Source organism: Diaphorina citri, unplaced genomic scaffold (assembly GCF_000475195.1).
Source record: "Diaphorina citri unplaced genomic scaffold, Diaci psyllid genome assembly version 1.1 scaffold310, whole genome shotgun sequence".
NCBI classification, from domain to species: Eukaryota; Metazoa; Arthropoda; class Insecta; order Hemiptera; family Psyllidae; genus Diaphorina; species Diaphorina citri.
In genome coordinates, this window is record NW_007377745.1 from 97,378 (window position 1) to 116,020 (window position 18,643).

General features: G+C 39.8%; 1 protein-coding gene and 1 long non-coding RNA gene across 2 annotated transcripts; one reads left to right on the forward strand and one right to left on the reverse strand.

Annotated features, from left to right (window-relative positions):
• Positions 1-921: 921 nt before the first annotated feature.
• Positions 922-17,960, reverse strand: LOC103507393 (negative elongation factor B). The gene is made up of 15 exons (XM_026822267.1): positions 17,822-17,960; positions 17,389-17,509; positions 12,228-12,326; positions 11,294-11,482; positions 10,779-10,962; positions 8,438-8,610; positions 7,588-7,686; positions 6,933-7,154; positions 6,616-6,729; positions 6,030-6,224; positions 5,106-5,220; positions 4,785-4,966; positions 4,499-4,514; positions 3,714-3,895; positions 922-2,122 (listed from the first exon to the last, which is right to left on the reverse strand). Exons 2-15 carry the CDS (start codon positions 17,485-17,487, stop codon positions 1,979-1,981), a joined length of 2,013 nt encoding a protein of 670 aa, XP_026678068.1. The 5' UTR covers positions 17,488-17,509; positions 17,822-17,960; the 3' UTR covers positions 922-1,978.
• On the forward strand, positions 4,324-5,223 carry LOC113466673. The gene is made up of 2 exons (XR_003391001.1): positions 4,324-4,355; positions 5,134-5,223. It is a non-coding gene; the product is annotated as an uncharacterized LOC113466673 (long non-coding RNA).
• Positions 17,961-18,643: the final 683 nt, after the last annotated feature.

Consider the following 18,643-nt stretch of genomic DNA (forward strand, 5'->3'; position numbering starts at 1 on the left):
TACAGAATTAAACCATGGTATTTATGTATTTACACTTGAGAAAAAATAAACTAGAGGTAGGTAATAATAAATCTGATATCTTGACAAATGTATTTCATTCAATTATTTACAGAATTAAACCATGGTATTTATGTATTTACACTTGAGAAAAAATAATATTGTAAACCACTCTCACACTAGTCACACAAACTTACAGGACAAAGGGAAAAGTAATATATTAAAAGCTGAAGTTCACTGAAATCAACCAAGAAAAACACATATCCTCTACATGTAGGAAAAACTGACGTACATTTTACTGTACGATATTTTTTTCTCACTTGATGGTGCTCATGAGACTTTCATGAATGATGCAAAAATATTTGTCTGAAATAATAGACTTAGGTGACTTAGAGATTTGTTTTAAATAAGTATATGCCCTATGAGCCCCAATCATTTTTTTACTGTCTATTTTTCTTTGTTAATCATAGTTCTTATTTTGTTTTATTTTCAGGTTGGTAGAAGTCATCGGGGAGGAGATTTCAGAATATTCCGTTCTTTACCTGAAAATTTGACCAAGTTCCATTTCGTTCCGCAAGAAGTATTTTCGGTAAGTTATTCAATGACCCAGTTTGTGCCATTAGAAATTTAGTATGGGTGAGATCTTCAGTTTACCGATTCAACTTTATTTACAGTTTTGACAGCAATTTTATGTACTGTCTGCCTTGTAAGCGTTAGGGTTCGATTCCGATAAGACCTAACTTAGCAGTTACAGTTCCCTCTGTCTTCGAAAAAAAAAGTTTAGTATAGGCGAGATCTTTAGTTTACTGGTTAAACTTTATTTACAATTTTGACCACAATTTTTATGTACGAGGAAAATGATGTTTATATTTTCCTCAGGGCCAGGATCATGATGAGGACTGCATGCGAATTAGAAATTTAGTATGGGTGAGATCTTCAGTTTACCGATTCAACTTTATTTACACTTTTGACAGCAATTTTATGTACTGTCTGCCTTGTAAGCGTTAGGCTGCGGGTTCGATTCCCGCCGCGGATTTTATTCTGATGGGATAATGTTCGTTCTCGGACCGACTGGCTTTCTCCTATCCTGTCTTCCTTCTCTCTTCGAATTCGGGACGATAAGACCTTACTTAGCAGTTACAGTTCCCTCTGTCTTCGAAAAAAAAAGTTTAGTATAGACGAGATCTTTAGTTTACTGGTTAAACTTCATTTACAATTTTGACCACAATTTTTATGTACGAGGAAAATGATGTTTATATTTTCCTCAGGGCCAGGATCATGATGAGGACTGCATGCCCCTAGACTACTCAACAGAAACCCTCATAGTAACCACACATCAACATGAAGACTTTCATCTCACTTGAATCCATAGTCTGCACTGCCAAGGACAAAATAAAAGTGTTACATAAAGAAATACGTAAGCATCTCGTTCTCCCATGCCTACCTCAAAATTTGACCAGGTTAGGAAATACCTTTGCGATTTAATTACGTAAAACCTCTGCAATAAACACGATAAAAACATGTCCCTCCCTCTCTTTCATCTCGTAGGCCTCGATACACATATGCATAGAAACACTGCTGTGTTTGACTTTATCGGGCGACATCGATTCGTAAGACTAAAATTTGGGAATCGTATCTTATCTCATCCAGTGGAACAGCGAGACTAAAGGTAGAAACACACTACCATCACGTTATGTCACGTGATATAGTAGCGTGGCTGTCCTGAACGAAATTATCTACAATATAATGGGGAAAACTATGTACTTCAAATCTTTCTGACTCCCCATGACTTCATGTGACGTGTTGGTAGTATGTTTCTACCTTAAGAGGGGACTAAAATCTGAGGTTTTGACCTCAGTACTTTTCAGTCTCCTCCTAGCAGATTAAATCAGTTATATTCACAGATGACTAATTTATTGGAGGGGTGCTGGGGTGGGTACACTCATAAGCGGAGACTCCAGACAGTCCAAGTTGGGAGGAATTATTGGAGGGGTGCTGGGGTGGGTACACTCATAAGCGGAGACTCCAGATAGTCCAAGTTGGGAGGGATGGCGGGGGGTTCGTTTTGACTTCCTATCTTCTCCTGGAGACTGTCATACAGGGTGTGCAAAACCTCTGTGTGCTGAAATCATACAAACCCATAAACCTATGAATATACTGGGAGTAAAAAAAAGAAAATAATGAAAAACAAAACAAAAAAATGAGTGTGTCTACTTGGCCAGAGAAGGCCAAGAAAAAGGAAAGAGAGGTAAACCCGGGTTGAAGAAGGTCCCGGGTTCGAATCCCACCATCGACAAAAATTTGTACTCGTTTTTCGATTGCAAATATTTCAACGGGTTACTTTCTGGTGTTCTCGTGTTGACCCAGCACCTAAATGGGAAGTATTGTGTCTCTTCTCGCCCATCTGATGAGAGGCATACTACGGGATGGACATGCTACGACACAGGCCACATGCGTCTAATGTAGCAGTTGTTCCATTGCTACGAAAAAAAAACGGCGGTGGAACACTCATCTTTTAAAAACCCAAATCTTTAAATCTTTAAAGATGTGGAGATATACCAGTGGAGATATTGAAGTAGAAACATACTTATCCACAACAGAGACGGACTGTAAAGTAATATTGAACAAGATATGGAGTAATATGAACTAAGGTGACCGAACGTATACGTGACGAATAAGTGTGCGTGAACCTTAAACGTAGAAACACACCACTATCACATCACGTCACGGCAGGTTACGTGTACTCATGGGGAGTAAGAAAGATGTAGTTCAAAGTTTTCCCTTAATAATGTAGCTAGGTAAATCCGTTGATAGTAGCCACAGCTCACGTGACGTGATAGTGTGTCTTTCTTTCGGACCTTAAAGACGAGATCTTTAAGGTCCACGCACACTGTCTGATGCACTAATGTGGACTTAGTGGCCTGAGATACCTCGTCTAATGGTTCACACTAGACTTAGTTGAATGGCAAGTTATTATCCCAACTTCCGGTCAATAAAAATCTTCTCGAGTCTTGGCCTATGCAAGGAAACGCCACAAACCCAGTGCTGTGGTCATCACAAGTCAAAACCATTAAACTCGGACACCAAGATGTTCCCTGTCTTAGGCCAGCCACTCACTATCAGATAGACCTGATCATGTCTACCTGATAGTGAGTGTGCTCATCAGGTAGTCCTGACAGACGGACCTTTTCAGCCGTACCTGTCAGGTAGTTCGGAAAAAAATCGTCGTGTGTAGTGGGAACTCTCTTATTACATTGCCTACAGTGGAACACTTTTTTTTTTTTAGGGCTTTATTTTAAGTGGCAGGGTTCTCACTTACGTGAGCTCTTCCGCCCAACCCCTGATTTTTCCTATTTGAAACCCCTCTAATAATTTCATTTTAAAGCAATTTAAAATTATCCTGAAGGATTTCCACTCTCATTACATTGGCTACAGGACATTCTAAAAAATAAAAAAAAAAAAATGGGTGAAACTTAAGGCAAGCGGGAACGGGAACGGGGTTTTACTATGCGAGCGTCTTGACCACTACACCACAGAGGACGGTAAAGCTGTATTTTATATAATGCTTTTTTTTTGAGTCTTCATACGAAATTTCTCTTTGGACTAGTTTGGAAGTAATGGCGCAACCACACCCGCTGCCAGTTCAAACTAGTCCAAAGAGAAATTTCGTATGATGACTAAAAATAATAATAATAAAAAAAAACAGCTTAACTTACCAGGAAATGCAGGAATGGATCGTCAAACGCCCGGTCACTTTCCGACGTTGCCAAAACTCCCAGCACTCTCATGAGTCCGACCCTGTCCCGACTTCTAGCCGTATGTAGCGTGTAATACATGGATATAATGCAGGCAACACTGCTTTCCTGTACATAGGCTTGAACAGCGTCCGGCACCGGCCCTGAAATATAAAATAGAATAGAATATACCTCGTTTATCCTGCTCGATTGAGACTAAAAAGTCCCTTTACCCCAGCAGTCTAAACAAGGTATCGTATATTTTATGGATGTAAGAACATAGTTAGTACAATAGTACATAATATACAACACCAGCATGGAATAGTATCCCAGTGTTCATACTGTTTCGAATGCGACTGAAGAGTCCTATGAACCTTCACAAATTTACCGATTCTTCATTTGAGTAGGTAGGTATTATTCCAAGGGTGACTATAACGTGGCTCGCGAGACGATCTTGTGCGGCTCTTTAATCGTGGTTCAATCTTGTTGAAAAAGATGATTGTAGACCACAAATTTTCAAAAATTTCGCCTGCGGCGTGGCTTGCCCCAATCGGCTTTATAGGATTGCGGCTCCCGAAGGTAAGACCTAACTATGTCGATATTAAACGATCTCGAGAACTTCAGGTAATTATTATGAAAATGCCAACAAAACCATGGAACTCAGTTTCGTGTTAATATAGGCCGGGTGGCACTTCGAACTCTTGACGTTCACGCGTCTCCCGGCACGCTTGATACTCATAGGTCCACTATACTTGATAAAGCATTACTTAGTAGTTCATTGAACTGTGGATCTTATTCAGACACAAATTTGATTTGTATCTATCACACTAGCAGGCTAAAGTGCTAAACGCTATTTTAATTATGTACAAAATTATACCTAGACCTCATTGGGCTCTCATGGATCCGTATAAGCTTAACCCGACTGTTTAGGACTGTTTGCCCCAACACCCAAGCCTCAGAGTGTACTTTCGGCTCTCGTGCAACACCCATAGCCATCTTTTTTGAGAAAGGGTCTTTTCTGTCGAAAAATGAGAACAGACAGGATTATCTTACCTCCAAGTCTTCGAAATTGTTTTTAAACTCAAGTTCTTCAGAGTGCGGGAATAGTTCGGACGTACAAAGCTCAAACTTAGTCACCTCCCCTTCTACTTCATGAGGTTCTCCCTCTACTACTTCTGGTTCTGTGCTAGTGATGACGGTGAGCTCAGACTCTTGAATTATTTGAGGATCAGGATCTGAGATGGATACACCCATAGGTAATAATTAGTTGAATCTCTCTCACTTGGTTTGTTTCTAGGGGCCTCAGAGTGGGCTTTTTGTGTACTTTCAGCTCTCATAAGTGCAATATTAAGTGGTTCAATCTGGTTTTCTTACTTGGTTTGTTTGAATTATTGTGCTCCAGGGGTTCCTGGACAGTATCAAGCGCGGTCACGAGCAAGTGTTGGGTGATCTGTCCATGACCCTGTGTGATCCATACGCTATCAATTTCCTCGCCACATTGTCGTCGGCCTCTCAATCAGGTTTAGAGTGATCGCTTTGAGGCCAACTGGTTTTAAACAAAATTTTCCGAGTGGATGCCCTTCGCACTCAACCTTCGCTAGGAAATTTGAGTCGTCGGCCTCTCAATCAAGTTTAGAGTGATCGCTTTGAGGCCAACTGGTTTTAACAAAATTTTCCGAGTGGATGCCCTTCGCACTCAACCTTCGCTAGGAAATTTGGACTAGTTTACTCTCTGTTTATAGTCCCTTAGCCAGACAACTCTAGCAATAGGCTACTATGATAAAAGTCCATACCTAGGCTGGACTTGAACACACTCCCCTGATTACCGCGCGAGCGTTTGGCCACTACGCCAACAGGGCAGTGACCAGTGAAATAGATTTTTTTTTTTTGGGACTAACAACGGATGCGTTATCGTTCCGGAATCAAAGAGAGACATGATAGGAGTAAGCTAGGCGTTCCGAGAACGAACCTTATTAGGATTAACCTTATTCTTTAGGATTAAGTTCGCATCTAGACGGAATCGAACACACAACTTAGCACTTACAAGGCAGGCGCGCTACCCTTCAAGCTAACTAAGCTGACTTTACCTTATTCGCCGGAAGCGTTCTCTACCCCCTAACCATTAGAGCTCCATTATTATGTGGTCAAATTCTCAAATAAACGAGGATAAAATTCCATGCCTCAGTTGGGATCGAACCTACGCCTTCCTGTTTACCAGGTAAGCGTCTTGAGGCAGACCATCTTTTTTGAGAAAGGGTCTTTTCTGTCGAAAAATGACAACAGACAGGATTATCTTACCTCCAAGTCTTCGAAATTGTTTTTAAACTCAAGTTCTTCAGAGTGCGGGAATAGTTCGGACGTACAAAGCTCAAACTTAGTCACCTCCCCTTCTACTTCATGAGGTTCTCCCTCTACTACTTCTGGTTCTGTGCTAGTGATGACGGTGAGCTCAGACTCTTGAATTATTTGAGGATCAGGATCTGAGATGGATACCTGAAATAATAATAAAGTAGTGCTTATTTATATTCAAACTGCTCGAATAGGACAAAAAAGTCCCTTTACTCCAGCAATAGGCTCCTCTTTTTCTTCGCCTTTTCCCACGTTCAGAAGGGGTTGGCGTTGTTATGATCAATTTTCCGTGGTGAAGCATTCCGTAGCGAATTTGAAGATGCCTTGACCTTGCACCTTCACCTTGAAGTAATGCGAAAGCGGTTCCAAGGTACAATATTTTACTAAAAGAGGTAGGGAATGTCGAGGGGGTTGTTTGGCCCCCTGGACCCACCCAAAGGAGGTAGCAGCATTCCTGGGTCTACTCATCGAAGAGACAGAAGATGGATACAACTAACAGGGTGCGGAGTAGAACTAAAAAAGGTAAAGCACCTACCTGTATTTCCAAATCATGAAGCGCCATGAGCAGTTCGGCCCGTAGAGTACAATAGTGAACATTGTGGGTACGCAAGAACAGGGTACGTAGAAACTGCAGTACCATGTCATATAACTTGAAACAGGAACGGAAAATTTCGATCAGAATATTCCCGCCCTGGCCGGGATTCGAACCCAGCACCCCCAGGTTGAGAGTCAGTGCTCTTGACCACTCAGCCAGAGGTGTTACTCAACTTACCTGAGTATCAATCATAACCCACGCACTCAGACCGAGGGCCAACATTCTGAGTAGGAGAACCAGCACTTTACTCAACTTACCTGAGTATCAATCATAACCCACGCACTCAGACCGAGGGCCAACATTCTGAGTAGGAGAACCAGCACTGTATTTTCCCGGGGCAGAGCTTCGTTGTTGATCAAATAGTGGAGGATCTTCATAGCGGATGTGGCGAGGAAATTGATAGCGTATGGATCACACAGGGTCATGGACAGATCACCCAACACTTGCTCGTGACCGCGCTTGATACTGTCTAGGAACCCCTGGAGCACAATAATTCAAACAAACCAAGTAAGAAAACCAGATTCAACCACTTAATACTGCACTTATGAGAGCTGAAAGTACACAAATAGCCCACTCTGAGGCTTGGGTGTTGGGGCAAACAGTCCTAAACAGTCGGGTTAAGCTTATACGAATCCATGAGAGCCCAATGAGGTCTAGGTATAATTGTACATGATTAAAATAGCGTTTAGCACTTTAGCCTGCTAGTGTGATAGTTACAAATCAAATTTGTGTTTGAATAAGATCCACAGTTCAATGAACTACTACTTAACTAATGCTTTATCAAATATAGTGGACCTATGAGTATCAAGCGTGCCGGGAGACGCGTGAACGTCAAGAGTTCGAAGTGCCACCCGGCCTATATTAACACGAAACTGAGTTCCATGGTTTTTTTGGCATTTTCATAATAATTACCTGAAGTTCTCGAGATCGTTTAATATCGACGTTTTTCTCTCGGATACAAGCGTCCAGGCACCAGGTGAACTTGTGACAAGGATCCACGGATATGATATCCTGAAACCAGAAACCATAATATCTTTTCAATGTGTAGCATATCTCACAGGAATCTCGATACATATTATAAAGAACACGGAATTAGCTTGCATGGAGGAAACGGCCCTAAATATACTGCACAAAAAGCGAGATCGATTCATCCACACACTGATCGCCCCATCTCCAGAACCCATACACTCAGATAGTCAGAAAGCTGAACTTTGGAAGGAATTTTCCCAATATGTTTTAGATGAGCAATAAGAGAGGATTACAGGAATCTCGATACATATTATGAAGAACACGGAATTAGCTTGCATGGAGGAAACGGCTCTAAATATACTGCACAAAAAGCGAGATCGATTCATCCACACACTGATCGCCCCAACTCCAGAACCCATACACTCAGATAGTCAGAAAGCTGAACTTTGGAAGGAATTTTCCCAATATGTTTTAGATGAGCAATAAGAGAGGATTTTGACGAAATGTAAACCGATCGCGAGTTATGATCAATTTTCCGTGGTGAAGCATTCCGCAGCGAATTTGAAGATGCCTTGACCTTGCACCTTCACCTTGAAGTAATGCGAAAGCGGTTCCAAGGTACAATATTTTACTAAAAGAGGTAGGGAATGTCGAGGGGGTTGTTTGGCCCCCTGGACCCACCCAAAGGAGGTAGCAGCATTCCTGGGTCTACTCATCGAAGAGACAGAAGATGGATACAACTAACAGGGTGCGGAGTCGTTACAGTGACAACTAAAAAAGGTAAAGCACCTACCTGTATTTCCAAATCATGAAGCGCCATGAGTAGTTCGGCCCGTAGAGTACAATAGTGAACATTGTGGGTACGCAAGAACAGGGTACGTAGAAACTGCAGTACCATGTCATATAACTTGACACTACTTCCTATCATATGAGCCAACTTCTGCACTACTTCACCCTGCCTCCGTAATTTGGGAATCGTATTTTATCTCATCCAGTGGAACAGCGAGACTAAAGGTAGAAACACACTACCATCACGTTACGTCACGTGATAGTAGCGTGGCTGTCCGGAACGAAATTATCTACAATATAATGGGGAAAACTATGTACTTCAAATCTTTGTTGGTAGTGTGTTTCTACCTTAAGAAGGGACTAAAATCTGAGGTTTTGACCTCAGTACTTTTCAGTCTCCTCCTAGCAGATTAAATCAGTTATATTCGCAGATGACTAATTTATTGGAGGGGTGCTGGGGTGGGTACACTCATAAGCGGAGACTCCAGATAGTCCAAGTTGGGAGGGATGGCGGGGGGTTCGTTTTGAATCATCAGGTTCATCACTTCATCAGCCAGCCGTGATAGCAACTTGGACCATTAGTTTCAAATGGATCACTGAAGTTAAGCAACGTTCTGCCTCCGTACCTGCCAAACAATAAACAGAGTAATCAATCATCAGGTTCATCACTTCATCAGCCAGCCGTGGTAGCAACTTGGACCATTAGTTTCAAATGGATCACTGAAGTTAAGCAACGTTGCGCGTGGTTGGTATCCGGATGGGTGACCACCTGGGAAATTGTGTGCAGCTGGCTTTTTCATCCCTAAAGTGGATTTATTTTTCTTGATGAAGGAATGTTTTTTTTTTTATGAAGGGAAAGTTTTTTTGTTTGTCTGCCTGTTCGTTTGTTTTTTTTTTTTTTTTTTTTTTTTTTTAAAGGGGGTTTTTTGGCGGGGGGTTCGTTTTGACTTCCTATCTTCTCCTGGAGACTGTCATACAGGGTGTGCAAAACCTCAGTGTGCTGAAATCATACAAACCCATAAACCTATGAATATACTGGGAGTAAAAAAAAGAAAATAATGAAAAACAAAACAAAAAATGAGTGTGTCTACTTGGCCAGAGAAGGCCAAGAAAAAGGAAAGAGAGGTAAACCCGGGTTGAAGAAGGTCCCGGGTTCGAATCCCACCATCGACAAAAATTTGTACTCGTTTTTCGATTGCAAATATTTCAACGGGTTACTTTCTGGATGAGTGTGTCTACTTGGCCAGAGAAGGCCAAGAAAAAGGAAAGAGAGGTAAACCCGGGTTAAAGAAGGTCCCGGGTTCGAATCCCACCATCGACAAAAATTTGTCCTCGTTTTTCGATTGCAAATATTTCAACGGGTTACTTTCTGGTGTACAGGCAACACTGCTTTCCTGTACATAGGCTTGCACAGCGTCCGGCACCGGCCCTGAAATATAAAATAGAATAGAATATACCTTGTTTATCCTGCTCGATTGAGACTAAAAAGTCCCTCTACCCCAGCAGTCTAAACAAGGTATCATATATTTTATGGATGTAAGAACATAGTTAGTACAATAGTACATAATATACAACACCAGCATGGAATAGTATCCCAGTGTTTATACTGTCTCGAATCTCGAATAGGACTGAAAAGTCCTATGAACCTTCACAAATTTACCGATTCTTCATTTGAGTAGGTAGGTATTATTCCAAGGGTGACCATAACGTGGCTCGCGAGACGATCTTGTGCGGCTCTTTAATCGTGGTTGAATCTTGTTGAAAAAGATGATTGTAAACCACAAATTTTCAAAAATTTCGCCTGCGGCGTGGCTTGCCCCAATCGGCTTTATAGGATTGCGGCTCCCGAAGGTAAGACCTAACTATTCTATTAAACCTACCGGAATGTTCAATAATAGTGATGGCAGACTCTCGCTCATCGGGTGGCATCTTGCTGTTGAGTGCCCGCACTTGGTCATCAACCATGAGGGACATGAGAGCCGGAACAAATTTGGTCACCACTTGGCTATCCAGTTTGGGCTCTTTGAATTCCTGGAGAAAGGAATAGAATAGCATATACCTTGTTTATCCTGCTCGAACGAGACTAAAAAGTCCTTTTACCCCAAAAATTATTATATATGAGCCTACTAAAATCTTTCAATCCTTTACTGAACAAAGTGAGTTCTGATCTTCTGATGGGGTTTTAGGGCCCTATTGTAAGAGATATCAACCCTGCAAAAGAGTTCACAGAACCAAGCCGGGAGAGTAAATTTGGACTGGAACTGTTGAATGACTCTGCACTCCCCAGTTACCACTGTTTGCAGAGGAAATAGAGGTATTGACAAATAATACATTGAAATATCTTACCTTAGGTGTTGGGAAGAAGAACAAATTGGTCAGATTATGATGGTCAAACAAAATGTTCTCTTTCTCTCGAATGTATTGAGACAGGAGTGGGGATACTTCATCTCCAAACAGAGACTGATTGTCCTTCCATATTTGCCTCTTCACCTCGGTGTCTGTATCTTTGTAGAGCTCTCTGTCTCTCACCTGAGAATGGAAATACGTAGTGTAGACTATTGGTAAAAATCTGGTGAGAATATGACACAGAGTATTACAGCATTTTTTTTTTTTTTTTTTTTTTTTTTTTTTTTTTTTTTTTTTTTATCTACTTTTCATACTCATAAATAAGACCATGTTAGCTTACCAGGACCCTCAAGTACTTGTCGTCAATATGTGTGGTATTCCTCAGAATGGCCATGACCACTGGTCGCAACTGTTTCACTCGAACCAAAGGAAAACTCTTCTTAAGCATTTCATTGAGTTTTCTATCTCGATCCCGTCCCTCTTTCTGTCCAATCTCTTTGATGTGTTAGCTTACCAGGACCCTCAAGTACTTGTCATCAATATGTGTGGTATTCCTCAAAATAGCCATGACCACTGGTCGCAACTGTTTTACTCGAACCAAAGGAAAACTCTTCTTAAGCATTTCATTGAGTTTTCTATCTCGATCCCGTCCCTCTTTCTGTCCAATCTCTTTGATGTGGGACACCAGTTTATCTCGTAATTCCTGTAAGCATGGGGTAGATGGTTGAAACAAAAGAATTAGATAAGTAGGTAGTCAAATCCAAAGCACTATACCTTCACACTGTGTTGATTGATGTCACTTCTACTGACTAGTATCATTCAATCAAAGCACTATACCTTCACACTGTGTTGATTGATGTCACTTCTACTGACTAGCATCATTCAATGCCAGTTGCCTATTGCCAAGTTCAGACAGGGTCAGTGTTTGTTTGTCAGCTTCTCAATCAGCCCTAGCTGTGTGCTTAGGGCTATTTGGTTTTGGCTAGGTACCTACTATGATTTTAATTGCAAAAAAAGAAAGCACTATACCTTCACACTGTGTTGATTGATGTCACTTCTACTGACTAGCATCATTCAATGGCAGTTGCCTATTGCCAAGTTCAGACAGGGTCAGTGTTTATTTGTTAGCTTCTCAATCAGCCCTAGCTGTGTGCTTAGGGCTATTTGGTTTTGGCTAGGTACCTACTATGATTTTAATTGCAAAAATAAGTTCAGTGTCTCAGTCACTTCTGTTCATATTTGAGATAATGTTGATGTAAATATGGACATGGATCCCTTAACCTACCTCAAGGACAGAGTTGTGAAAGTCCAACCTCCGCACGCCATGCAAATCAAGGAGTGGTAGCATCTGTCGTAGGGATGGCAGCAATAAGTTCAGTGTCTCAGTCACTTCTGTTCATATTTGAGATAATATTGATGTAAATATGGACATGGATCCCTTTACCTACCTCAAGGACAGAGTTGTGAAAGTCCAACCTCCGCACGCCATGCAAATCAAGGAGTGGTAGCATCTGTCGTAGGGATGGCAGCAAAATTCCATTATCAAGCTGTAAACAGGTGAGGTTTCAAAGTTAGAGAGCAGAAAAAACAACCATCAACAAAAATTTGCACTTGTTTTTCAATTGTAAATATTTCAACGGGTTACTTTCTGGTGTTCTCGTGTTGACCCAGCACCTAAGTGGGAAGTGTTGTGTCTCTTCTTGCCCATCTGATGAGAGGCATTCTACGGGGTGGGCATGCTATGACACAGACCACATGCATCTAATGTAGCAGTTGTTTTATAGCTATGAAATAAAAACGGCTGTGAAACACTCATATTTTTTTTTTTTTTTTTATGCAAAAATGTAATGCAGTTTCTTTGTGTTATTATGTCACAACTTTGGTGCTCACTGCAGTATTGTAGGATTTTTCCCAATATCTCAATAATCCTAAAAGCTCACAGTAATCAATCTCTTTAACAAGAGGTAGAAGACACAGTTGGTAGGTCAGTAGTTGGTACTTACTAAAAAAAATGCACTAAGTAATAGTCATGTGTTCCATTTAACTTTTTTTTTTTCTTGTGTTTTACTCTATTTGAAAACAATTTTTCAAATGAGTGTTGGGTTTGTGTCATCTTATAGGAAGCATGACTATCACAATAGTTGGCTGAACTTCTTCCACAACAAGATACCTCTACATACCTTCTATGATTCCGAAGAAGGTAATATCAATAGTACAGTCTACAGTACCAGCAGTTACTGAAATAGTAATAACATTGTTTAATTTACCTTCACTCTCATGTAAAAAAGTTCGTTGATAAACTAGGGTATGCTCTCAGTGACCATGCTCAAATACTAAATTTAAACTTGCTTGCTCACAGTAATCAATCTCTTTAACAAGAGGTAGAAGACACAGTTGGTAGGTCAGTAGTTGGTACTTACTAAAAAAAATGCACTATATAGGTATTCAACTCCAGTTGGAGACATTAAATACCTAAGCTATAAGAACCATTGAGGTCCATGGCTTGATGTAATCAAAATAAACCAGAACAACCATTGAGGTCCATTCCTTGATCTAATCAACATAAACCAGAAGAACCATTGAGGTCCATTCCTTGATCTAATCAATATAAATTAGAAGAACTATTGAGGTCCAAAAACTAGAGTAAATTTTCTCTTGTGTTTGGTACTTTTTGTCCAATTTTATCTAAATAAGACAAACAATTTGAGACACTTGAACAAATTTACAAATTAAATACCAGGGCATCAATGATTTGATTCTTTTGTACATATTTGTTGTCTTGTTAATGATCATTTGGTGAAGGGTGAAAGGTGTCTCTTTTTGTATGAACTTTTGCACTTTTTTTAGAATGTTCATGTTAGAGATGTGTGCACCACTTTGCTTTTTGTTCTTGGCTTCCAGATGAAATTGCTAGAATGGAAAGAGCTCCGTTGAAAATTTCCAAGAATGGACAACCTCATTCCCCAGGCTCTGTCTCTTAGAATGTTCATGTTAGAGATGTGTGCACCACTTTGCTTTTTGTTTTTGGCTTCCAGATGAAATTGCTAGAATGGAAAGAGCTCCGTTGAAAATTTCCAAGAATGGACAACCTCATTCCCCAGGCTCTGTCTCTTATCAAGCAACTAGTGATCAGGTAAGGGTCAGCTACTGGTTACTGCCACTCAACTCACTCAAGTGAGGACTACTTTTCAAGTTACAATTGCTCACTTAAGTACCTATTTTTTGTTTGTTTGTTTGTTTGTTACGTTTAACGAGCTATTTAATTACTAGATTTTTAGCTCAAGCTTGTACCTATTTTTTTTTTTTTTTTCCTCCCATTTTTATTCCATTTCTAAAGGTATCACCAATAAACTTATTTGAGAAATAATCTTTGTCCTCATTTGTAATATTATGTTAGTACCATCAGTTTTACAACCAATACCCTCATTCCCGTACACGTAACAAGTGTTTGTAGTGTACCTGTATGCATGTCTGCCACAATGGCCTCTATCTGTTAAGAAAAGCTCAAAGTTCACTCAGTTCATTTTCTCTACTATTTTAAAAGTCCACAATTTTCTCACTTACCAGTTACTCTCTTGAAGAATTGTGCTCATCTCAAATCAAATTGGATTGAAAAAATATCAAATCCTTTCAGCTTAATTTTTTTCCTCATCATTTGCATAACCAAAGAACAGACACTACTATTAATTACTTAATAGGTAAAGAAAAAAAAATATTAAAAGCAACATTGTGCAAGGTTGAAGGTTGGTTTAAATTTACACTGCATCAGGTAGGTAGGTGATTTGTGTTTTCTGATCATGGATTTTTTCTTTATATTAATTTTCACTTTCATGCACTTGATATTAATTTATTGTTTTATAGTAGGTAATTAAAATTTTGTACAGAAATAAACACTCCAGCACTGTCCCAGCACTGAGTGTTGTAATAAAGAGCTCAATCTTTTAAAAACCTATGAAAATAAGTAGATGTATATCACTAAGCTGTTTACTGGATTAAAGATTATGTTTAACTTTACCTATTAAACCCTAAGCATGTGTTATTATAACAAGTTGCTAATTCCCACTGCCTACTAGGTAAATTTTCTCCACTGTCCCAGCACTGAGTGTTGTAATAAAGAGCTCAATCTTTTAAAAACCTATGAAAATAAGTAGATTTATATCACTAAGCTGTTTACTGGAATAAAGATTATGTTTAACTTTACCTATTAAACCCTAAGCATGTGTTATTATAACAAGTTGCTAATTCCCACTGCCTACTAGGTAAATTTCTTATCACTAATGAATAGGGTGTTAGGTAAGGTGTCTGGAAACTCGGTGATATGTCTGTCAAGATGCATGATGATAATCACGTTTACTTTTACTTTTTTGTATAACCTTTTGAGGAAACATTCGGCTCTTTTGGTCATTTGCCATTTTCATCCAAAGCAAACTGCGTGCAGTGATATGTCTGTCAAGATGCATGATGATAATCATGTTTACTTTTACTTTTTTGTATAACCTTTTGAGGAAACATTCGGCTCTTTTGGTCATTTGCCATTTTCATCCAAAGCAAACTTCGTGCTTAAATTTTCAAAAGAAAGTTTTTTTTTATCATCTAATGTGATATATAATATAAGTGATACTTAAATACTCATTTTAAATAGACAGGTAGGTACTTGGATAAAAATTGCAGCATATCTTTCAATCTTAGATCACAATACGAACTTGATGGGGATGTAAGTAGGCTCATGACTCCCCAAGTCCACCTACAAAACCTTGTATGTTTGGGTATGTTGTTGGGCACCCGGCACCACTAAACAATTTTATCTCCAGATTAAACTACATACCATGATAGTGACGTGTGGTCAGAGTAGTAATTGAGAGTTACAAATCAGAGTGATTGAGTTACTAATAAGTGGATGTGCTAAGTACCTACAAATTATGGTTTTAGTGGGAGGAATATTAGCATGGTGTTTATATTGAGCATAGTGTTCTGTATGCTAATGTATTTATTTATTCTTTGTTAAAAGTGCTGTTTTGACCGTCTACTCGTAGTACCTACCTTTTTTTTTTTTTTCTTTTTGTGAAATTGTTTTCCTTACTCAAACAGAAACAAGTTGTAGCTCTACTGAAGATGTGTTCCATATTACATTGCTAGCTGTTATGAGTTTATTAGAGAATTGGAAGCAAACTGACTTGGACTTGGAAGGCAGTTGATTTGGTCAAGATGTCCTTTGACCTTCCAACCTTTGTTCAAATCTACAAAAGAGTAAGATCATCCCACTTAGCCCTCAAAGTTTTATTCCATGTCCTTCGCTCCATCAACCCCTTTGGCAATGAACACTCGGTCCTCTTCTACGTGGAATACAACAAGCCTTGGATCTTCTTCGAACTGATCCCGTTTGTGGGCCTCGGAGTTATTGGGGTAAGTTTAAGTTGTTCCCCGAATGGAGGTCTCTTAACTCGACTTGTACTGTCGGCTTCCATGGCGTAGTGGTCACTGCTTGCACGCGGGAGACCCAGGATCGGTGCAATACAGGGAAAAAGCTGAAAACGAAGTAGGAACAAAAAATTTGACCCGATTACATTACTTTCCTTCCTATAGGATAAGGAAAGTAAAAAAGTTCGCAATGCTCAGACCTTTAGATTTCAGGCAAAGTCGCTCGAACTTGGCACAGAGATTCGATAAATTATGTAGATCAAAAGTATCCTTGGGCCCTGTTTCCAGAAGCAGGATCGGTGGGGTCAAAATATTTGTATCATGCAAATGATTGATTCCGTGACTGGCTGTTGCAAGGCTCACTCAGCCTCGTGAGGAAAATGAGTAGCGTATAATATAAATGCGCACAGCGACCGGTGTCAGCATGGTAGGTTAACATTGGATGGTAGGATTATTGAGATATTTGGAAAATCCCACAATGCTACAGTGAGAACCAATGTTGTAATATAATAACTTAATAACACAAAGAAACGACATTTGTTTATTATTATTATTTACTGATTATATTACAGGGTATCATCGCGTACATCTTCATTCGTCTGAATCTGAAGTGGTGTCGGTACCGCAAGATGTCGCGTCTAGGTCAATACCCGGTCACTGAGGTTCTGGTCATCACTGCTATCACGACGCTAATCTCGTTTCCCAATCCGTTCACCAGAATGAGCACTAGTCAACTCATCTATCTTCTGTTCAGCCAGTGTGGAGGGGTGTCCGCAACAGCCAGTCACGGAATCAATCATTTGCATGATACAAATTTCTTGACCCCACCGGGAATTGAACTTGGGCCTCCCATGTGCAAGGCAAGCACAGTGACCACTATGCCATCGGAGCTTGGGGGGGAAAAAATATTGATGAATCTTATTTTCTGACGTCATGTCATACACTCCCAATTTACCTAGGAATCAGCCTTTTATTTGTAATTAGGAATTGAACCCGGGCCTCCCATGTGCAAGGCAAGCACAGTGACCACTATGCCATCGGAGCTTGGGGGGAAAAAATATTGATGAATCTTATTTTCTGACGTCATGTCATACACTCCCAATTTACCTAGGAATCAGCCTTTTATTTGTAATTTTTACCCAAATGCAACTGTTCTATCCCCCCTTGTATGAAGTTATTTAAAATATTTACTTGAAATTCTTCTATAGCTTTCAATGGATCTGTGCAGCTCGTCAGTGCTTCCCTCAGGAAGTTTTGGCCTGGTATTCCAGACTCCTCTAATCCACTCATTGTGAGTTACTTGCTGAACATTCTGAAATGATATGGAAACAATTATTATATGAGCCTACTAAAATCTTTCAACCCTTTACTGAACAAAGTGAGTTCTGATCTTCTGATGGGGTTTTAGGGCCCTATTGTAACAGATATCAACCCTGCAAAAGAGTTCACAGAACCAAGCCGGGAGAGTAATTTTGGACTGGAACTGTTGAATGACTCTGCACTCCCCAGTTACCACTGTTTGCAGAGGAAATAGAGGTATTGACAAATAATACATTGAATTACTGTATGTAGAGGATGGAGTTGTTTATGGAACAGAGTGGTAGACCATTGAAAACGAACTTACACTTAGGGCAAAATTTCAATCTGGCTATCAGTCTGTCAGTGATCTCTTGTGTGCTGAAGGAAGATTGGGTAGTTGTGCATAAGGCGCGTCAATGGGACATTACAAAAATCCTTTTATAAGAGGGAAGATACTTGCTTAAGGTATGGGGTATTACAATATCACAGGGCTGAAAAAGCAGGTCAACCGGATATTTTTGGTAAAACCCTTGCCAGGGGAAAAGCTAATTTTGGCCTTTGCCCTTTTTTAGAAAAGCAAGCAAAACTGGCCAAAACCTTCAATTTGAAAAATGCCAAAAATTCAAAATATACCGCGCTACGTTCGAAAACAAGGAGTCCTAAAAATAGGACTGGACCACAGTGGTGAAATGTGCGGCTCGTGATTTTTTAACGGGGACCTTATAAAATCAAAACCGCGCCTTGAATTTTTTGTGCGGTCGATCTTCCTGTGGGATTCAAGACAACCGTGGGGTCCCTGATACCTGAAGTTTTCCATTGCATTGTCAAACCCCTGAAATGCCTTTATTTAAAAATATTTAGGACTTCCCGAATTTCCAGAAACCCCTTTTGATCATTGCGCAGCAAATTGATATTTTTGTATGCAAAATATCTGATTAAAAAAAAAAATGATGTCCCAGTTAAATATTATCAATGTAATTTTATAGGTAGTATTCATAATTTGTGGTAGGTATTCATATTCATACAATACCTAGTCAAAATGAATATAATGAAGACCAATCTCCTCAAGGAAAGGATTATTTTTGATCGATGTTGGAAAAGGAACGGTAAGTAGCTCGTGTGTACGCACCCTTATCTTCCTGTATCT

Excerpts from the sequence above, each read along its gene's own strand:
- LOC103507393 (XM_026822267.1), bottom strand. The coding sequence starts at position 17,487 with ATGAGTGGATTAGAGGAGTCTGGAATACCAGGCCAAAACTTCCTGAGG. Across the intron at positions 7,155-7,587 it reads AACGATCTCGAGAACTTCAG|GGGTTCCTAGACAGTATCAA; the intron begins GTAATTATTATG and ends ATTGTGCTCCAG. Across the intron at positions 6,225-6,615 it reads TTCATGATTTGGAAATACAG|GTATCCATCTCAGATCCTGA; the intron begins GTAGGTGCTTTA and ends TTATTATTTCAG.